We start from the raw sequence: 21,664 nt of genomic DNA, 5'->3' as shown, positions 1-21,664 counted from the left end.
ATGTTCAACTCATCTATAAGTGACTTTGTTGAGCTTCACAATCAATTTGAGATACTTTTGGATGATTATTTCCTCTCTTGGCTGTCCCAGGCCAAATGCTGATGTTGTTAAATGTAGAAAAATGTGTTGTTTTGATGACCGCAGCAACAGTGCTGGGGAAAAGGAGCTTTCTGTTTTCATGTACAGTAGTACAGACTTTATACAGGCTTAATGCATACGTTAAGAAGGCTAGAAACCTAACTACCTAAATGAACTAGGAGAAAGGCAAGAATGGATCTCCTTTTACATTTCCTTTAAATGAAAAATAAGAATACTAACATGAAACACTTCTGTACAAAAAACAAACACATTCATGTGTGTTCCTTTGGACCCAAAAAAAGTAATGTTTGCTATGAAGGAAGGAAAATTCGGACCTATTTCAGGTTTAGGGGTTAGGTTTAGGTTTAGCATTAGAATTAGGGTTAGGGATTAGGTTTAGGGTTAGGGGTTAAGTTAAGGGTTAGGGAAAATAAGATTTTGAATAGGAATCAATTGTTTGGTCCACACAAGGATAGTAAAACAAACATGTGTGTGTGTGTGTGCGAGTTTGTAAGGACTTCAGATAAACAAAGTACACTTAAAATTACATAACAATAGCATCATCTGTAACACATAGGCAAAAACAGCTGCACTAGATGATTATCGGGCTGAATAGAGGTAACTAAGGCCTAGATTCAATCAGGTCAAGCATTAACCAGCGACAGCAGACACCCACATAGCGGATGTTTTGGCGGTGTCAGAGAGCCACACCCACCCCACTCACGTTATAAGTACCGAACAAGAAAGTGTAGGCTAAATATGCTCAAATTGAAAAATCACTAAACTAAATAATGAGGATGTCTATCAACCTAATATAGGTGTAGGCTAGATTACATCTCACATTCCAGTGTTCAAACTTGTAAACAAGGCTGCATGGGATTTTTGTTAATGCGACTCCGTGCAGCCAGTGGCAATGTCCGCTTTAGGTATAACGCCAGAGATATTAGAGAAAGTAGGAGATAGCAATCCCATTGATCAATAAATGGAGGAATGTATAACGCCCCACCCAGCATACTGATGACCAATTGTGTTCATTTTGTCATGCTGCATCACGCGGTTGCTAAACTAATTGTCACGCAATTCCTTCTCAAAGTCAGGGTATGAGTCGAGAAACCAGCCTATTTTCCTCGAAAGTATGTAATGTCACCATGCCAAAGCTATACAATATTACAGAAGTTAATTATCCCACATCTCGGAAAAAAGATTTGTAATGTTGTACTTCTTGTTGACAAAAATTCATGCTAATGTTGGGTTTTTGAACAAGTTCCCAATTGACTCCCATTCACTCTTTGAAGGAGAGCTATTTGTTGTCCCAGAATGCTCCACGCGGCCCATTGACAACGCATGGGCAAAGTACACAATGGCCGTTAATACAATTCCAAAGGAGTTTCCTATTCCTCAAAAGTATCTCTGATAGGAGCAACTTATGATAATAATAATAATAATAATAATGGATTTGACAGCACTAACACAGCTCCACCTCTGACACCGCCGTTGGCTAAAGCAGATCTAATTGAATCGAGCACTAAATCACAGTCTCAGTGAGTGAAATATCAAATCTGACACACACACACACACAAACACACAGGGACGCACGCACACATGCACTCTCTCTCTCTCTCGATCTCTTGCACACACACACACACACACCACTTAAGATTGTCTCGTTATGTGTAAATTCATTGGTTGATGTGATTGGAAGGCACACATGACGTGAATGCCGATCATGAGGCTCAGTTTCATGTGGCTCTCATCAGGAGACTGAGATGTGATGAATACACCCCCTTCACTTCACTTCCCTCTGTCTATGTGTAAACAGCTGCAGCCAAGGCACTCAGAGGTTGGCTGGCTCAACCAGAGCATACCAGCTCTGAAATTGGTCACTTAGCAGAACAAAATGTCAAAAAATACTTTAATCACAAAACGTCTAATTTAGATGTTCTTGGTTTTTGCAGTTGTTTGTTTTTGTTGGTTTCTTGGCACCGTTTCCAGTAGTCTCTCTCCACTTTCTCCCCGTCTCTCGATCTGTGGACCCCTCCTTCTCTCTGGTTGGTGGTGAGGTGTGTCCCTCAAGGCTTGACGTCCAGCTAGTTGCTCTGGTTCAAGTTAATCTCCAAGCCTTCCTCAGGGTCTTTATTTCCCTCCTCGGGGCTCTTCTTCCTGCCTAGAGCTTCAGCTTCCTCCATGGTGCTGGACAGGGGCTCACCCAGGGTCTCTGGTAACCACAGGGTCAGAACACCTATTATAAATGCCAGGATCCCCACGATCAGCTATGGGAGAGGAAAAAGCAAAGAGAGGAGAAAAGGAAATTGAGTTAGTGGAAGAAGAAAAAAGTAAGGGTATGTTATAATACAGTTGAAGTCAGAAGTTTACATCCACCTTAGACAAATACATTTAAACTCAGTTTTTCACAATTCCTGACATTTAATCCTAGTCTTAGTTCAGTTAGGATCACCACTTAATTTTAAGAATGTGAAATGTCAGAATAATAGTAGAGAGAATGATTTATTTCAGCTTTTATTTCTTTCATCACATTCCCAGTGGGTCAGAAGTTTACATACACTCAATTAGTATTTGGTAGCATTGCATTTAAATTGCCTTCCACAAGCTTCCCACAATAAATTGGGTGAATTTTGGCCCATTCCTCCTGACAGAGCTGGTGTAACTGAGTTAGGTTTGTAGGCCTCCTTGCTCGCACACACTTTTTCAGTTCTGCCCACAAACCTTCTATAGGATTGAGGTCAGGGCTTTGTGATGGCCACTCCAATACCTTGACTTTGTTGTCCTTAAGCCATTTTGCCACAACTTTGGAAGTATGCTTGGGGTCATTGTCCATTTGGAAGACCCACTTGCGACCAAGCTTTAACTTCCTGACTGATGTCTTGAGATGTTGCTTCAATATATGCACATCATTTTCTTTCCTCATGATGCCATCTATTTTGTGAAGTGCACCAGTCCCTCCTGCAGCAAAGCACCCCCACAGCATGATGCTGCCACCCCCGTGCTTCACGGTTGGGATGGTGTTCTTCGGCTTGCAAGCATCCCCCTTTTTCCTCCAAACATAATGATGGTCATTATGGCCAAACAGTTCTATTTTTGTTTCATCAGACCAGAGGACATTTCTCCAAAAAGTAAGATCTTTGTCCCCATGTGGAGTTGCAAACCGTAGTCTGGCTTTTTTATGGCGGTTTTGGAGCAGTGGCTTCTTCCTTGCTCAGCAGCCTTTAAGGTTATGTCGATATAGGACTCGTTTTACTGTGGATATAGATACTTTTGTACCTGTTTCCTCCAGCATCTTCACAAGGTCCTTTGCTGTTGTTCTGGGATTGATTTGCACTTTTCGCACCAAAGTACGTTCATCTCTAGGAGACAGAACGCGTCTCCTTCCTGAGTGGTATGACGGCTGCGTGGTCCCATGGTGTTTATACTTGCGTACTATTGTTTGTACAGATGAATGTGGTACCTTCAGGCATTTGGAAATTGCTCCCAAGGACAAACCAGACTTGTGGATGTCTACAATAGTTTTTCTGAGGTCTTGGCTGATTTATTTTGAATTTCCCATGATGTCAAGCAAAGAGGCACTGAGTTTGAAGGTTGGCCTTGAAATACATCCACAGGTACACCTCTAATTGACTCAAATTATGTCAATTAGCCTATCAGAAGCTTCTAAAGCCATGACATCATTTTCTGGAATTTTCCAAGCTGTTTAAAGGCACAGTCAACTTAGTGTATGTAAACTTCTGACCCACTGGAATTGTGATACAGTGAATTATAAGTGAAATAATCTGTCTGTAAACAATTGTTGGAACAATTACTTGTGTCATGCACAAAGTAGATGTCCTAACCGACTTGCCAAAAATCTAGTTTGTTAACAAGAAATTTGTGGAGTGGTTGAAAAACGAGTTTTAAAATGACTCCAACCTAAGTGTATGTATTCCGACTTCAACTGTACATGCTCTGTCTGTCTGTCTGTCTGTCTGTCTGTGTCTGTCTGAGTCTGTTGTTTACCTGTGGTAGGTATTGCCAAATGTCAGCCAGGTAGACACAGAAAGGAGCCACCACACTGCCCACACGACACATCATACTACCACTACCCACCGCCAGGGACCTGAGGGGAGCACACACACACACACAAATATAATAGATAGCATCTGTCAGGATACATTAAGGATGTTGGATACATGAAGCTCACAGTGTGTACTTTACCTGATGATGGTTGGGTAGAGCTCAGTGTGGCCTGTACCTGATGATGGTTGGGTAGAGCTCAGTGTGTCCTGTACCTGATGATGGTTGGGTAGAGCTCCCAGTGTGTACTGTACCTGATGATGGTTGGGAGAGCTCCCAGTATGTACTGTACCTGATGATGGTTGGGTAGAGCTCCCAGTATGTACTGTACCTGATGATGGTTGGGTAGAGCTCACAGTGTGTACTGTACCTGATGATGGTTGGGTAGAGCTCCCAGTGTGTACTGTACCTGATGATGGTTGGGTAGAGCTCACAGTGTGTACTGTACCTGATTATGGTTGGGTAGAGCTCACAGTGTGTACTGTACCTGATGATGGTTGGGTAGAGCTCCCAGTGTGTACTGTACCTGATGATGGTTGGGTAGAGCTCACAGTGTGTACTGTACCTGATGATGGTTGGGTAGAGCTCACAGTGTGTACTGTACCTGATTATGGTTGGGTAGAGCTCACAGTGTGTACTGTACCTGATGATGGTTGGGTAGAGCTCACAGTGTGTACTGTACCTGATTATGGTTGGGTAGAGCTCACAGTGTGTACTGTACCTGATTATGGTTGGGTAGAGCTCACAGGTGTATAAGTAGATGAGGCCAAAGGCTATGGCAATAGCAAACTTCCCTGTCATACTGAGGATGATGGCTAACACCTCGATGTCCTGAAGCACAAAAACAAGGAGAACAAAGGAGGAGGAGGGGGAGACAGGAAGTAACAGAGAAAGAGAGGGGAGGAAGGTAGACAGAGAGAGAGAGCGAGCGAGCAATCAATAAGACTGTAAACACTTTCAAACATCTGTTTCCTGATTACTCAGCCAATCACGTCACAGACACTAACGGATGACGTTTTCCCTGAATCAGTCAACAACCAGTTAGCGCTGGAACACATAATTTCAACCTGAGGAAATAAGCTCTGATCATTAAACTGAGAAATAGTAGTGTGATCGTTGAAAAAAAAGTTGTTTGTTCTCACCACCCCTCCCCTCTTTCTTTCCCTCTCCCCGTCTCCTCCTCACGGTCTTTGGCATCCCTCCCTGGCTGAGCTATCTGCTCATGTACATGGAGCTGTGTGGTATGTGGCCTTCTGAGCAATTCCGTGTGTGTGTGTGTGTGTGTGTGTGTGTGTGTGTGTGTGTGTGTGTGTGTGTGTGTGTGTGTGTGTGTGTGTGTGTGTGTGTGTGTGTGTGTGTGTGTGTGTGCATGCGTTCGTGCGTGTGTATAAATAGTGTGTGTATACATAGTGAAGCCCTATTTTTCAGAGGTAATTGACGAAACGATAACTGACTAAATAGACCCAGAAAAAACTATAACTAAACAAAATATATTTTTTATTTGGGTTGACGAAAACGAAACAAGACTAAATTGCACTACATACGAGAGTCCCCAGAGCCAGGGCGTGACAGTATCCCCCCCCAAAGGCGCGGACTCCGACCGCGCCAACCAAACACAACAGGGGAGGGACCGGGTGGGCACTCCGCCTCGGCGGCGGATCCGGATCCGGGCATGACCCCCACTCCCTCTCTAACCCCCCAAAGCGCCCCTGGTCCGGTCTGGCCCTGCTGGCCGGAGCTGGACTGAACACTGGTGGAGCGGATTGCTCTAGCTCTGGAGTGGAGCAGCTGACCGGTGCCGGACCAGGCACCGGTGGAACAGGCACGGGCTGTGCCGGACTGACGACGCGCACCACAGGCTTGGTGGGGGGAGCAGGGACGGCCCGGACCGGGCTGACGACGCGCACCACTGGCTTGGTGCGGGGAGCAGGGACGGGCCGAACCGGGCTGGCGACGCGCACCATTGGCTTGGTGCGGGGAGCAGGAACAGGCCGGGCCGGGCTGGCGACGCGCACCATAGGCTTGGTGCGGGGAGCAGGAACAGGCCGGGCCGGGCTGGCGACGCGCACCATTGGCTTGGTGCGGGGAGCAGGAGCAGGCCGGGCCGGGCTGGCGACGCGCACCATTGGCTTGGTGCGGGGAGCAGGAACAGGCCGGGCTGGCGACGCGCACCATAGGCTTGGTGCGGGGAGCAGGAACAGGCCGGGCCGGGCTGGCGACGCGCACCATTGGCTTGGTGCGGGGAGCAGGAGCAGGCCGGGCCGGGCTGGCGACGCGCACCATAGGCTTGGTGCGGGGAGCAGGAACAGGCCGGGCCGGGCTGGCGACGCGCACCATTGGCTTGGTGCGGGGAGCAGGAGCAGGCCGGGCCGGGCTGGCGACGCGCACCATAGGCTTGGTGCGGGGAGCAGGAACAGGCCGGACCGTACTGGGGACACACACACCACTGGCCCTACGCGGTGATCAGGAACGGGCCGGACCGGACTGGTAACACACCCCAGTACCTCTCGCCGTGCCTCTACACTCTCCTTCCCCTTGGTGACCAGTGGCCCCCGTAACCTGGCGGCCTCCTCTGCTAACCCGCTGAACCACTCTATCCCGTACTCCTGCTGCCCCGTCGTCCACGGCGTGAGCCCCCCCCTAAACATTTTCTGGGCTTGTCTCTCCCCCGTGGACCAGGCCTCCATGGTTCTCGCCCAACTCTCACTCCACTGCTCCAAAGTCCAGCCTCTCTCCTCCTCCCGCGGCTTGACCCAGTCGAGGTTGATATCCTTTAGATTCACCTCTGGCGTTGGCTCCTGGACACGCTGCTTGGTCCAGATATGGTGTTTCTTCTGTCACGATCGTCGGGAAGAGAGGACCAATGCGCAGCGTGGAATGTGAACATACTTATTTATTTATTAGAATAATCACCCGAACAAAACAACAAACGATAACGTGACGTCCTTGGTTACACTACACAAAACCAATACGGAACAAGAAACCACACCAAACAAATGCCTAACGGCTACCTAAGTATGGCTCCCAATCAGAGACAACGAGCTACAGCCGTCTCTGATTGGGAGCCACCCTGGCCAACATAGAAATGCAAAACTAGACCCACAACCTACAACACAAAACATAGAAACTAACACCCTGGCTCAACATACGAGAGTCCCCAGAGCCAGGGCGTGACAAGTTTATAAAATGTCTGCCCTGCTAGAGATGCCCCGGTCAACTATAAGTGCTGTTATTGTGAAGTGGAAATGTTTAGGAGCAACAACGGCTCAACCGTGAAGTGGTAGGCAACACAAGCTCACAGAACGGGACCGCCAAGTGCTGAAGTGCATTGCACGTAACAATCGTTTGTCCTCGGTTGCAACACTCACTACCGAGTTCCAAACTGCCTCTGGAAGCAACGTCAGCACAAGAACTGTTCGTCAGGAGCTTCATGAAATGGGTTTCCATGGCCGAGCAGCCGAGCAGCCGCACACAAGCCTAAGATCACCATGCGCAATGCCAAGCGTTGGCTGGAGTGGTGTAAAGCTCGCCGCCATTGGACACTCTGGAACAGTGGAAATGCATTCTCTGGAGTGATGAATCACGCTTCACCATCTGGCAGTCCGGCGGATGAATCTGGGTTTTGCAGATGCCAGGAGAACACTACCTGCCCCAATGCATAGTGCCAACTGTACAGTTTGGTGGAGGGGGAATAAAGGTCTGGGGCTATTTTTTTATTTGCAATCTGGCAGCAACAAATCATTGATGCAAATAAGGCACACGGCATGGCTACTCTTCCAGTGGTAAAAGCTCCCGGTAGAAAAAGGGGCAACGTTTGGAGACACTTTGCTTATCGTGTAGATTCAAACAAGACCGAATGCAACATTTCCACGGGAGAAGACAGCGTTTGACGAGTTGACAGGGAATAATACTACTGACCTCAAGAGACATCTGAAAGAGCATCATCGCAATATATACACTCAGGTAGGCTAATAACAGATTGATAATGCTAGCAGGTGGCTGTGAGAGTTAAATGTGTAATTGTTCACGTGCGAGCTGAACATTCGTTACATGGTCACCTCACTCAAATGTTTCAAAACATCCTATGTTTTGTGTGGCTAAAATCAGTAAAGTGCATTATCCTCATGATTGCTGTAATGAAAGTGTCTGCCCAGCCTCTGGGCCTGTTTCACTGGGGCCTGTTCTGCTGGGGAGAGAGAAAAAAGGCTTCTGATTGTATAACATTTTTTAAAAATCTATTTGCGGGAAATACATAGCTTTGGAAACAACTACTGTCGTTCTCAGCTTTCTGTTGGTATATTTTTTATTTCTCATCTCTTAATATTGAGCTCAATAGCAACTAGTTTACAGCCGAAATATTTGATATGGCTTTAAGATACGAAGAGTGCGAAATGCGCATCGGCCTTTGTGAGTGCATAGGGTAGCAGGCTGCAACTACAACGTTTTTTTTAGGACATTACATTTACTGTTAGATTAATACATGACTACTAGCAGTGGGTATTATATTTACTGTTAGCGATCTAGCTAATGTGTTTGGAGTTTTCACTTCCTCATGTGGTGAATAAGCCCCAAAATAAATTTGCCTAAGATATTAGTGCACATAAAGATGTAGGCAAATTAATCTCTATTGAACCACAAAATTCATAAAATTCTGGAGCCTTATTTTAACAGTAGAATATAACAACAGCCTATAATTGTCAACTCACAATTAATGACAACCACTGGATTAGGTTGCACATCACAATATCTTGAATCATGCATTGCTGCTTGGACATGTTAGATGAAACAACTTATTTATTGAATAGACTACCATCTCAGTAGTCTATTACATAGTCTAAAGCACTGCAAATTACTTTAAGTGAATGATAACATTTTTTTTAATTGCGTGAAGCCGCAAAAAAATTATAATGGGGAAACCAAATCATGGGCTGGTCTCACCAACTGAAAAAGTTGGTGGCACTGGGGGAAATGTTAAAGCCCTGTCAAGGGATGTGATTTTGAATCTGCTGCAGAGTAATGTGTTCTTCTGGGAAGAGAACCATGCAATAGGATGTTATGCAGAACAACATGTTGGTAAGAAAATGTTTATGCACATGGAAGTCAGTGATTTATGTTTACTATAGGTTAATGAGGCAATACAAATGTGATGTGACTAAAATTATGAGTAAAAAGAAAAGGGCATTTACGTTTTCATCATTTTGACAATAACTAGACTAAATAATTATTCAAATGACAAAAATGTGACTAAGACTTAATGTTATTATAGTCAAAATAAAACAATTATGCCAAAATTAACACTAGGCTGGAGTATGGCAGTATAACTCTCCTCCAGCTCAACCAATCTGACCCAGTGCACCTGCAGTACTATAACTCAGGCTGTTTCCATGACGCAGCAAATCAACAGTAAACTATACTATAACAGGCCTCTCTCTATCTGTTGGCTGCTATGGGCAGGGCCGTGTACAGACGTTTAGAAGGCCAGGTTGATTTCTTGGCACTTTGGCTAAAGATAGAGCCCCATCTGTGCATGCGCCTGGCTATGGACCATTAGTAACAGATATGGAGATCCCTCCCTGCTGAGGGCAGAAAACTATTGGCTGCTGCTGGAGCAAACCTGTTGAATCCCACCACTTAAACACACACGCACACATATGCACATGTACACACATTGGCCAGTATTGGTCAGGTTACAGTTAGAGTTAGGTTTAAGTTGAAGGTTTTACAGTGGCTTGCGAAAGTATTCACCCCCCTTGGCATTTTTCCTATTTTGTTGCCTTACAACCTGGAATTAAAATTGAGTTTTTGGGGGGTTTGTATCATTTGATTTACACAACATGCCTACCACTTTGAAGATGCAAAATAATTTTTCTTGTGAAACAAACAAGAAATAAGACAAAAAAAACAGAATACTTGAGCGTGCATAACTATTCACCCCCCCAAAGTCAATACTTTGTAGAGCCACCCTTTGCAGCAATTACAGCTGCAAGTCTCTTGGGGTATGTCTCTATAAGCTTGGCACATCTAGCCACTGGGATTTTTGCCCATTCTTCAAGGCAAAACTGCTCCAGCTCCTTCAAGTTGGATGGGTTCTGCTGGTGTACAGCAATCTTTAAGTCATACCACAGATTCCAATTGGATTGAGATCTGGGCTTTGACTAGGTCATTCCAAGACATTTAAATGTTTCCCTTTAAACCACTCGAGTGTTGCTTTAGCAGTATGCTTAGGGTCATTGTCCTGTTGGAAGGTGAACCTCCGTCCCAGTCTCAAATCTCTGGAAGACTGAAACAGGTTTCCCTCAAGAAATTCCCTGTATTTAGTATCGGGGTGATGAGAGGTGTTGGGTTTGCGCCAGACATTTTCCTTGATTGCCAAAAAGCTCAATATTTGTCTCATCTGACCAGAGTACCTTCTTCCATATGGTTGGGGAGTTTCCCACCAAACATGTTTGCTTATGTTTTTCTTTAAGCAATGACTTTTTTCTGGCCACTCTTCCATAAAGCACAGCTCTGTGGAGTGTACGGCTTAAAGTGGTCCTATGGACAGATACTCCAATCTCCGCTGTGGAGCTTTGCAGCTCCTTCAGGGTTATCTTTGGTCTCTTTGTTGCCTCTCTGATTAATGCCCTCCTTGCCTGGTCCGTGAGTTTGGTGGGCGGCCCTCTCTTGGCAGGTTTGTTGTGGTGCCATATTCTTTCAATTTTTTTATAATGGATTTAATGGTGCTCCGTGGGATTTTTTATAACCCAACCCTGATCTGTACTTCTCCACAACTTTGTCCCTGACCTGATTGGAGCGCTCCTTGGTCTTCATGGTGCCGCTTGCTTGGTGGTGCCCCTTGCTTAGTGGTGTTGCAGACTCTGGGGCCTTTCAGAACAGGTGTATATATACTGAGATCATGTGACACTTAGATTGCACACAGGTGGACTTTATTTAACTAATTATGTGACTTCTGAAGGTAATTGGTTGCACCAGATCTTATTTAGGGGCTTCATAGCAAAGGGGGTGAATACATATGCACACACCACTTTTCCATTATTTATTTAGTCGAATGTTTTTTAACACGTTATTTTTTATTTTTTTACTTCACAATTTGGACTATTTTGTGTATGTCCATTACATGAAATCCAAATAAAAATCAATTTAAATTACAGGTTGTAATGCAACAAAAGAGGAAAAACGCCAAGGGGGATGAATACTTTTGCAAGGCACTGTAGGTCAGGGCATGTAACCTTCTGTGCACAGGCCATTTGTACTAACATGAATTCTGAATGGTTAGGGATTTGTCACACTGGCTCCTATCCTTTGATCTCTCTCTAGCTCACACACCCACACAGACACACACACACACACGATTGCTTGTACATACGTTTGGCACCACAATGATGAGCATGCAGGCCGTTCCAGCCAGCAGCAGAGCCGTGGCACATGTCCTCTTTCTGCCCACCCGGTCCATCGCATAACAGCCAATCAGGTAGGAGGGGAACTCCACCGCACCTGGAAACAGACAATCACAGAGGATGTCAGAGCAAGGCAGCGGGCATGGTGACATTCTGTGTGGTGACATCTGGAACTGGGCCAGCAGTGGCCGTAATTTGACTGAAAGGTCCTGGTGACGAGACTGTTTAGCCTTTGATACTTGAGAGCATAGAGAAAACAGCTGAGGTATTTGCTAAACTCAGCAAAAAAGAAACGTCCTCTCAATGTCAACTGCGTTTATTTTCAGCAAACTTAACATGTGTAAATATTTGTATGAACATAACAAGATTCAACAACTGAGACATAAACTGAACAAGTTCCACAGACATGTGACTAACATAAATTGAATAATGTGTCCCTGAACAAAGGGGGGTGGTCAAAATCAAAATAACAGTCAGTATCTGGTGTGTCCCCCAGCTGCGTTAAGTACTGCAGTGCATCTCCTCCTCATGGACTGCACCAGATTTGCCAGTTCTTGCTGTGAGATGTTACCCCACTCTTCCACCAAGGCACCTGCAAGTTCCCGGACATTTCTGGGGGGAATGGCCCTAGCCCTCACCCTCCGATCCAACAGGTCCCAGACGTGCTCAATGGGATTGAGATTCGGGCTCTTCGCTGGCCATGGCAGAACACTGACATTCCTGTCTTGCAGGAAATCACGCACAGAATGAGCAGTATGGCCGGTGGCATTGTCATGCTGGAGGGTCATGTCAGGATGAGCCTGCAGGAAGGGTACCACATGAGGGAGGAGGATGTCTTCCCTGTAAAGCACAGCGTTGAGATTGCCTGCAATGACAACAAGCTCAGTCCGATGATGCTGTGACACACCGCCCCAGACCATGACGGACCCTCCACCTCCAAATCGATCCCGCTCCAGAGTACAGGCCTCGGTGTAACGCTCATTCCTTAGACGATAAACGCGAATCCGACCATCACCCCTGGTGAGACAAAACCGCGACTCGTCAGTGAAGAGCACTTTATGCCTGTCTGGTCCAGCGACGGTGGGTTTGTGCCCATAGGCGACGTTGTTGCCGGTGATGTCTGGTGAGGACCTGCCTTACAACAGGCCTACAAGCCCTCAGTCCAGCCTCTCTCAGCCTATTGAGGACAGTCTGAGCACTGATGGAGGGATTGTGCGTTCCTGTAGTAACTCGGGCAGTTGTTGTTGCCATCCTGTACCTGTCCCGCAGGTGTGATGTTCGGATGTACCGATCCTGTGCAGGTGTTGTTACACGTGGTCTGCAACTGTGAGGACGATCAGCTGTCCGTTCTGTCTCCCTGTAGCGCTATCTTAGGCGTCTCACAGTACGGACATTGCAATTTATTGCCCTGGCCACATCTGCAGTCCTCATGCCTCCTTGTAGCATGCCTAAGGCACGTTCACGCAAATGAGCAGGGACCCTGTGCATCTTTCTTTTGGTGTTTTTCAGAGTCAGTAGAAAGGCCTCTTTAGTGTCCTCAGTTTTCATAACTGTGACCTTAATTGCCTACCGTCTGTAAGCTGTTAGTGTCTTAACGACCCTTCCACAAGTGCATGTTCATTAATTGTTTATGGTTAATTGAACAAGCATGGGAAACAGTGTTTAAACCCTTTACAATGAAGATCTGTGAAGTTATTTTGATTTTTACAAATTATCTTTGAAAGACAGGGTCCTGAAAAAGGGACGTTTCTTTTTTTGCTGAGTTTAGATGGCAGGCAAAAAGAGAGCCACAGATAGCTAGGCTTACTCTGAGCAGGAAGTGGGGGTTGTGGCTCTTTCTTAAAAAAAGATCTTCCAAACACAATATAGGCTTATTACATTATTCTCATTGCCCTCATTACATGTGCATTCCACAAGTACCTAGCCTAAATACCTAGTGAGATATTTTTGTGTCCAACAAAGTGAATCATGGTTAAAAAATATATAGTATCTTTTACTGACCTGGGCTGGGTTTCCCAAAAGCATCGTAGTACTAAGATAATTGTAATTTCATTTAAACTAAATGTACGAAAGATGATCTTAGTGCTACGATGCTTTTGGGAAATCCAGCCCTGATCTGTCCTAAATGAAACCAGAACGGGAGAAAACTGAAACACAACTAGTTCTGTTGCTTCACAACACACATATTAGGTAATGACTTTAAAACGATGTATACATCCAACGGCACATCCAGTTTTAAACAGTTGTCTGTTACAGTGGAGGTGCCCATACATTAACTTAAAGCCCAAAGCAGTATTCTGTCCAGTATCCTTCCTGTAGTATAAACAGAATAGTCAACACAGAACAGTCAACATGCTGAGCCATGGGACAGACCAGACACAGACAGTTCTGCAGCTCTGTCTGTATAAACACAACTCTGTCTGTCGCTGTAGGAGCCTGAATTAGCAGCAGCACCACCTAGCAGCAGCACCACCTAGCAGCAGCACCACCTAGTAACAGCACCACCACCTAGTAGCAGCACCACCACCTAGTAGCAGCACCACCTAATAGCAGCAACACCTAGTAGCAGCACCACCTAGTAGCAGCACCACCTAGTAACAGCACCACCTAATAGCAGCACCACCTAATAGCAGCACCACCTAGTAACAGCACCACCTAGTAACAGCACCACCTAATAGCAGCACCACCTAGTAGCAGCACCACCTAGTAACAACACAACTTAGTAACAGCACCACCTAGTAGCAGCACCACCTAATAGCAGCAACACCTAATAGCAGCAACACCTAGTATCAGCACCACCTAGTAGCAGCACCACCTAGTAGCAGCACCACCTAGTAACAGCACCACCTAGTAACAGCACCACCTGGTAACATCACCACCTAATAGCAGCACCACCTAGTAGCAGCACCACCTAGTAGCAGCACCACCTAGTAACTGCACCACCTAATAGCAGCACCACCTAGTAGCAGCACCACCTAGTAGCAGCACCACCTAGTAGCAGCACCCCCTAGTAACAGCACCACCTAGTAACAGCACCACCTAGTAACAGCACCACCTAGTAACAGCACCACCTAATAGCAGCACCACCTAGTAGCAACACCACCTAGTAGCAGCACCACCTAGTAGCAGCACCACCTAGTAGCAGCACCCCCTGGTAGCAGCACCACCTAGTAGCAGCACCTAACAGCACCACCTAGTAGCAGCACCTAACAGCACCACCTAGTAGCAGCACCACCTAGTAGCAGCACCACCTAACAGCAGCACCACACAACACTGCCTGTCTGTCTGTCTATAGCTACCTCAGCCAGCCCATATTGTCTCAGTATCAACATCAGCCACATATACAGTAGTAGAGTTCAGCAGCTGTAGTTCAGTGTATAGAATGCCCATCTGTCCATGACCAGCTACATGTACTATATGAATACATTTTTGCTTGATAGGGTATTAAATATATATAGCTTGATTCGTAGCCACTCCATGGTCACTCCTATAATCACCCATTCAATAAACACACACCCATAGTACATACAGTACATCCACATCATATGCCCCACCTACACACACCCCCATCCCAGTCTCACCAGCCAGGAAGAGGTTGATGTACTGGTTGCCCCCCAGGTTAACGGAGCCCAGGGAGAAGACGTAGTAACCCAGGCTGCCGATGAACCACACGGCCCACACCGTCACTGTCCTCCATGCCATCCTCCACGTCCCAAACAGGTCCAGGATGCTCAGCTTCCTCTCGGGCTCCACCGGCTGGGCTACCCCCGCTGTCACCTCCTTTTCCAGCAGAGCCTCCTCGGGCTCCAGGAGGTTCTCGGCCCTCAGGCGGCCAGGCTCCAGGCCGTTGAAGCGGGCTATGGAGTCCAGCAGGACCTGGGTCTCCTGGAGCCTCCCCTTAGCCATCAGGTAGAAGGGCGTCTCTGGGAACTTCCAGCAGAAGAAGAGGAAGGGGGAGGTGCAGGTGGAGAGGATGATCTGGTAGCTCCGCCAGGTCCGCACCAGGTAGCCCGAGATCGCTACCATCATGACGCCCACAGCGAAGGCGGCGTGCACGTGCATGGAGGTCCACGTGCGCACCTTGTTGCCGGTGAACTCGGTCACGTACACAAACACGACCACAAGGTAGCCACTAGACACCTGCCGAGAGGGAGGGAACACAACACAGGGCCAGAGCTTCAAATCACATATAGGCTACACACACACACACACACACACACACACACTTTACTGTTGATGCAGAAAGTTAATCTAATGCCTGAAAGCTAGTGTCATGTGTCTTATCCTCTGATCTGTGATTAGTAAATGGATCCTGAAAGCAGACTGTGGTTAGGTCAAACCTTATCCTCTGGGAATGACCCAGATATTAGCCCAAACACATACAACACACAGATATTCAAGCATTAGCATACACATGCACACGGTAACATACAGTGGGGAAAAAAAGTATTTAGTCAGCCACCAATTGTGCAAGTTCTCCCACTTAAAAAGATGAGAGAGGCCTGTAATTTTCATCATAGGTACACGTCAACTATGACAGACAAATTGAGAAAGAAAAATCCAGAAAATCACATTGTAGGATTTTTAATGAATTTATTTGCAAATTATGGTGGAAAATAAGTATTTGGTCACCTACAAACAAGCAAGATTTCTGGCTCTCACAGACCTGTAACTTCTTCTTTAAGAGGCTCCTCTGTCCTCCACTCGTTACCTGTATTAATGGCACCTGTTTGAACTTGTTATCAGTATAAAAGACACCTGTCCACAACCTCAAACAGTCACACTCCAAACTCCACTATGGCCAAGACCAAAGAGCTGTCAAAGGACACCAGAAACAACATTGTAGACCTGCACCAGGCTGGGAAGACTGAATCTGCAATAGGTAAGCAGCTTGGTTTGAAGAAATCAACTGTGGGAGCAATTATTAGGAAATGGAAGACATACAAGACCACTGATAATCTCCCTCGATCTGGGGCTCCACGCAAGATCTCACCCCGTGGGGTCAAAATGATCACAAGAACGGTGAGCAAAAATCCCAGAACCACACGGGGGGACCTAGTGAATGACCTGCAGAGAGCTGGGACCAAAGTAACAAAGCCTACCATCAGTAACACACTACGCCGCCAGGGACTCAAATCCTGCAGTGCCAGACGTGTCCCCCTGCTTAAGCCAGTACATGTCCAGGCCCGTCTGAAGTTTGCTAGAGTGCATTTGGATGATCCAGAAGAGGATTGGGAGAATGTCATATGGTCAGATGAAACCAAAATATAACTTTTTGGTAAAAACTCAACTCGTCGTGTTTGGAGGACAAAAATGCTGAGTTGCATCCAAAGAACACCATACCTACTATGAAGCATGGGGGTGGAAACATCATGCTTTGGGGCTGTTTTTCTGCAAAGGGACCAGGACGACTGATCCGTGTAAAGGAAAGAATGAATGGGGCCATGTATCGTGAGATTTTGAGTGAAAACCTCCTTCCATCAGCAAGGGTATTGAAGATGAAACGTGGCTGGGTCTTTCAGCATGACAATGATCCCAAACATACCACCCGGGCAACGAAGGAGTGGCTTCGTAAGAAGCATTTCAAGGTCCTGGAGTGGCCTAGCCAGTCTCCAGATCTCAACCCCATAGAAAATCTTTGGAGGGAGTTGAAAGTCCGTGTTGCCCAGCGACAGCCCCAAAACATCACTGCTCTAGAGGAGATCTGCATGGAGGAATGGGCCAAAATACCAGCAGCAGTGTGTGAAAACCTTGTGAAGACTTACAGAAAACGTTTGACTTGTGTCATTGCCAACAAAGGGTATATAACAAAGTATTGAGAAACTTTTGTTATTGACCAAATACTTATTTTCCACCATAATTTGCAAATAAATTCATTAAAAATCCTATAATGTGATTTTCTGGATTTTTCTTTCTCATTTTGTCTGTCATAGTTGACGTGTACCTATGATGAAAATTACAGGCCTCTCTCATCTTTTTAAGTGGGAGAACTTGCACAATTGGTGGCTGACTAAATACTTTTTTCCCCCACTGTATATACAAGGGCAATAGTCTTGTTGATTGTGCTTTTGGTTTCTAAAAGGACATTTCAAATATGTAACTCTTCCACGATTTCTTTCACTGTCGTCAGCTGTTCCTCGGCTGTTTGTCAAACATAAGCCACACCCTCTACTGAGAGGGCTGGCCAACATAGAGGCATGTGACAACACACACACAACACACATACAGCCACACATCTGTTCTGTCATAAGATTCCCATTCATTAATAATCAAGAGATCTTGATTAAAGATGACCCCTCCATCAATTCAGTGGCTAATTGTCCATAAAGTAGATGCAAAACAATGCTAATAATGGTTGGTGAGTGATGTCCAACCATGTGTGTGTGTGTGTGTGTATTCACAGACTACAATATGAACAAGACCAGAATTTGGCAATGGTCAGAGAGAATGTACGGTTGAACAGACACCTGGCCGTAAGACTGAGAATGTGTGTATATGTGTTCTGTTATGAACAGCACAGGGTGTCTGGGCACAACATAGGGCCTACTGTGTAAGCAACCGTTTATAGCCTTGTGTCCTGGTAATATTAACGACTCTCTCCCTTTGCCTCTAGTACAACCTGTCATTCCTTTTAGGCACATAATCTAATACTGACAAAAATAAATACTGGATGAATACTAACTAATATATGAATATAACTGCATTCTTGAACTTGACTTCTGCATAAATCAAGAACTCACAGTATGTCTAGGGAGATTAGTTTGAAATGTTAAGTAAAGTTAGGATTCTACCATAAGATAATATTTTATTGTGTCTCCTTACTGCATGCCCTACACTACATTCCTCTCCACACACACACACACACACACACACACACACACACAAACATACCATGGCGAGCAGGAAGCGTATGACCATAAATAGGTAGTAGTTCCCCGTGAATGCCACGCTTACACCAAACACAAACTGGCACAGGCTGGTGATCATCAGGATCCTCCGTCTGCCAACCCTGAGAGACAGAGGAGAGAGAGGGAGGGAGGGGGGGGGGGGGGGGGGGGGAATGTGAAAAGTTAGGATTACTTGTTAGGGTGTACAGTTGAATAGTTAGGCCTCTGTTGTGGCTGACTGTCATACTGACTGACTGAGCCATTGGTTCTAGAGCAGGGGTGTCAAACTAATTTTGCCCTGGGGGCTACATTCGGTCCTCTATCCATCGTTTCTGGAATTTTCTATGCTCCCGGACTGTCATTTCAGTTATTATTAGCGAGCTGGACACACTCAAGACACTATGAATGTAAGTCAATTTTAATTTCTACACAGTTTCCATTTGGTTTTAGTCATTTTGAGTACACTCTTTTACTCAAACCGCCCACTGGCCGTCTGTTTCACACCCCTGTTCTAGAGGAAGAGACATGCTTCATTTACAAAAAAGGCCCTCTGCTATCTACTGTAGCTGACGACATGGGAAGAGTTGAAAGAAAACTATTCAATGTCACACAAGCTCATATGAGTATTGTATTGCTGACTGGGGATTGCACATCGCCACACAGAAGTTGTGATTGAGTTGGTTTGTTTGTTGTGTGAGTATGTGACTGCATGTGACTCAAGGCATTGATCCAGAGCAGAACAAATATGGTTAAAATACTGTTCGACAGACAAAAAGCTGGGAGCAGCACAGGGTCAGCCACAGCGTCAGCCACAGGGTCAGCCACATGGCAGCAGTTTGGGTTGAAATTGTACATCGCTACACAACAGTAGTGGCTGAGTTCATAGGTGTGTATGTTGTTTGTTTGTGTGTGTGTGTGTGTGAGTGTGTGAACGTGCCTGCATGTGACTCAAGTCCGCCAGACCAGATGGAACAAATCAATGAACAAGTTGGCTAATGCCGCATGCATACTGCCCCAGTGTATGAGTATGGAAGTAGCCTAGTAGTCTGTCTAACTCTAAGAAACCATCTAACTGCTCATCTTCCCCTTCACTAAATAGGATGTAATATCTTAATGCCATGCTGTACTATACCCCACCATATTGACAGCCCCCAAGCACCGCCCTCTTCCATTACAATTGTTGGATTTTCAAATCCAAACAACGAGAGAACCAATCAATTTCTGAGCGAAGTGTGTCACAGCTTTCCCTGCGCTGTGTGGCATAGAGACACAGCCAGGGAGGAGCACAGGGGCACAGCCAGGGATGGACAGGGCACAGGGGCACAGCTAGGTGAAGTACAGGGCACAGCCAGGGAGGTACAGGGCACAGGGGCCCAGCCAGGGAGGGACAGGGAACAGGGGCACAGCCAGAGAGGTACAGGGCACAGGGGCCCAGCCAGGGAGGGACAGGGCACAGGGGCACAGCTGGGGAGGGGCACAGAGGCACCGCAGGAGGCAGACACATTCCCCATATTTGGGAATAGGTAGGTGGGGAGAGCTCCTCTTACCTATCAGCGATGTCCCCGAACACCAGCGCTCCGACCAGCACACCAATCATAAAAGTGGGCTGACACAGCTTGGCCAGCCATTCCCTGTCACACACCAGGTCCCAGTCCGTCACGATGCTCTGATACACCTCGCTGTGGTCATACACGTAATGGTAGTTCCCGTCACACTTCTCTGTCGTCCTGTTGATGAGCTGCTCGTAGGTAAAGTCTGTGGGGTTAATTCGTTGGGTTCGTTGGCAGGTGCTGAGCTCCCACTGTTCGCCCTCCGCGGTCCGCACCACCACGGGCCCGTTCGCCGGTTTAAAGAACGGTAGCACCTCCTCCAGGGAAGCGCCTGTGTAGTTCCCGTACAGGACGTCAGTTATGTTACCCGGCGGTGCGCAGACGAAGCTTGGCCTCTCCACAAGGAACACAGAGGCCAGGTAGTGGATTCCACAGGCTATGGCCTGGAAGACAGCAGCAAAGTACAGACATGCCTGGAACCTAGGAGGAGGAGAAGAGATGAGGGGAGAGTCCTGTTATGTTCTGGAATCTAGGGGTTCAATAAAAGGACAACATGAGGAAGTTGCATCAAAGGAATGAAACCCTTCACTATCCAACACATAGAAATGACTTCACTATGATTGATGAATGCACAATGAAGTAAAATGACTCCCAAACATTTATGATATCCTACTGTAATATTTTTTTTAATGGTTTTTTTCTTTATAAAGTAGCCTAACAAAAACAGAATATTATCCATGTACAAAAAATACAAACATTGACAATAGGGCTACATCAAGTGTTTTGAATATAGTGAGAATGAAACAAATAAATATAGGCTATTCTAACGGAGAATGTTTATCCCATTTTAACGCGCTAATGACGCAATGCACTACATATGTTTCTCTCCAAAATGAAGTTCAATTAAAGTGGAAATTACATTATTGTTCTGGGTACCTTTTGAAGTGTCCAAGCTCATCAAATATACGATCCACACTCATAATTCGTTGACAGGTCTTCCGCGCGCCTCTCGCTCCAGTGAGTGGCGAATTCTGTATCGACTCGCCACTGACAATTTGTAAATGTTGGCTTTTACTGGACCCCGGGTAGGAGGGGCGAGAGCTTAGTGGAAATGTCCACTTAGTGCGACGAACAGGGGAAAAAACTTTTCAATTATGGTCAGGAGAGTGGCCGAGCCTGAAGTTGACACCCCCATAATCCAATTGTAGGCTGGGCAACTACTGTAGAAGTTGATAAACGATTGTGCAGACTAGTGTTGTTGTTTCTTTAGAGGATATCTTTATTTTCAATCACTGCTATTTGGGCGTAGCCATGACGTTCCATTTGATCAGTCGAACAAGCACGTAGGCCTATCTCCTCATCAATGCACTGCTTTCAGAGATCCAGTGATTGATTCATCATTCTAGCACTCCAAAATAATAGACGCTGTTTTCTCTGCTGAAAGACATCACATCCACTAAATCTATTATCCTACTACAGTAAATCAATCAAAATGTGAACAGTTTGTTGTCTCAGACATCACCATGTTAGGCACAACAATGCAATGTCAATATACTGTAATCCAACGATGGTGAGTCAGACAGACAGGGACAGTCAAGTTCAGATGATGAGACTAAAGACAATGATGTCATTTGTGTGATGTCTATGACTTTAAAGCAACTGTGATTCTCTCTCCATTCTCTCTCCA

General features: G+C 46.0%; 1 protein-coding gene across 3 annotated transcripts; it reads right to left on the bottom strand.

Annotated features, from left to right (window-relative positions):
* Positions 1-275: 275 nt before the first annotated feature.
* LOC311122506 (solute carrier family 22 member 16-like) lies at positions 276-21,005 on the bottom strand. Of its 3 annotated transcripts, XM_084196849.1 has the most exons (8): positions 20,914-21,005; positions 19,975-20,457; positions 18,432-18,549; positions 15,122-15,680; positions 11,510-11,637; positions 4,865-4,974; positions 4,087-4,186; positions 276-2,348 (listed from the first exon to the last, which is right to left on the bottom strand). In XM_084196849.1, the coding sequence occupies exons 1-8, from the start codon at positions 20,955-20,957 to the stop codon at positions 2,166-2,168; spliced, it is 1,725 nt and encodes a 574-aa protein (XP_084052975.1). In that variant the 5' UTR covers positions 20,958-21,005; the 3' UTR covers positions 276-2,165. The 3 variants fall into 3 exon arrangements, with proteins under 3 accessions (XP_084052975.1, XP_084052973.1, XP_084052974.1); XM_084196847.1 differs by lacking the exon at positions 276-2,348 and having other exon boundaries at positions 4,103-4,974; XM_084196848.1 differs by lacking the exon at positions 276-2,348 and having other exon boundaries at positions 4,103-4,974; positions 20,897-20,978.
* Between the last annotated feature and the right edge of the window lie 659 nt (positions 21,006-21,664).

Source organism: Coregonus lavaretus (assembly GCF_964263955.1).
Source record: "Coregonus lavaretus genome assembly, contig: HAP1_SCAFFOLD_2686, whole genome shotgun sequence".
Lineage (NCBI taxonomy): Eukaryota > Metazoa > Chordata > Actinopteri > Salmoniformes > Salmonidae > Coregonus > Coregonus lavaretus.
The sequence above is the reverse complement of the archived record's forward strand: the minus strand, read 5'-3'. Positions and strand labels throughout refer to the sequence as shown.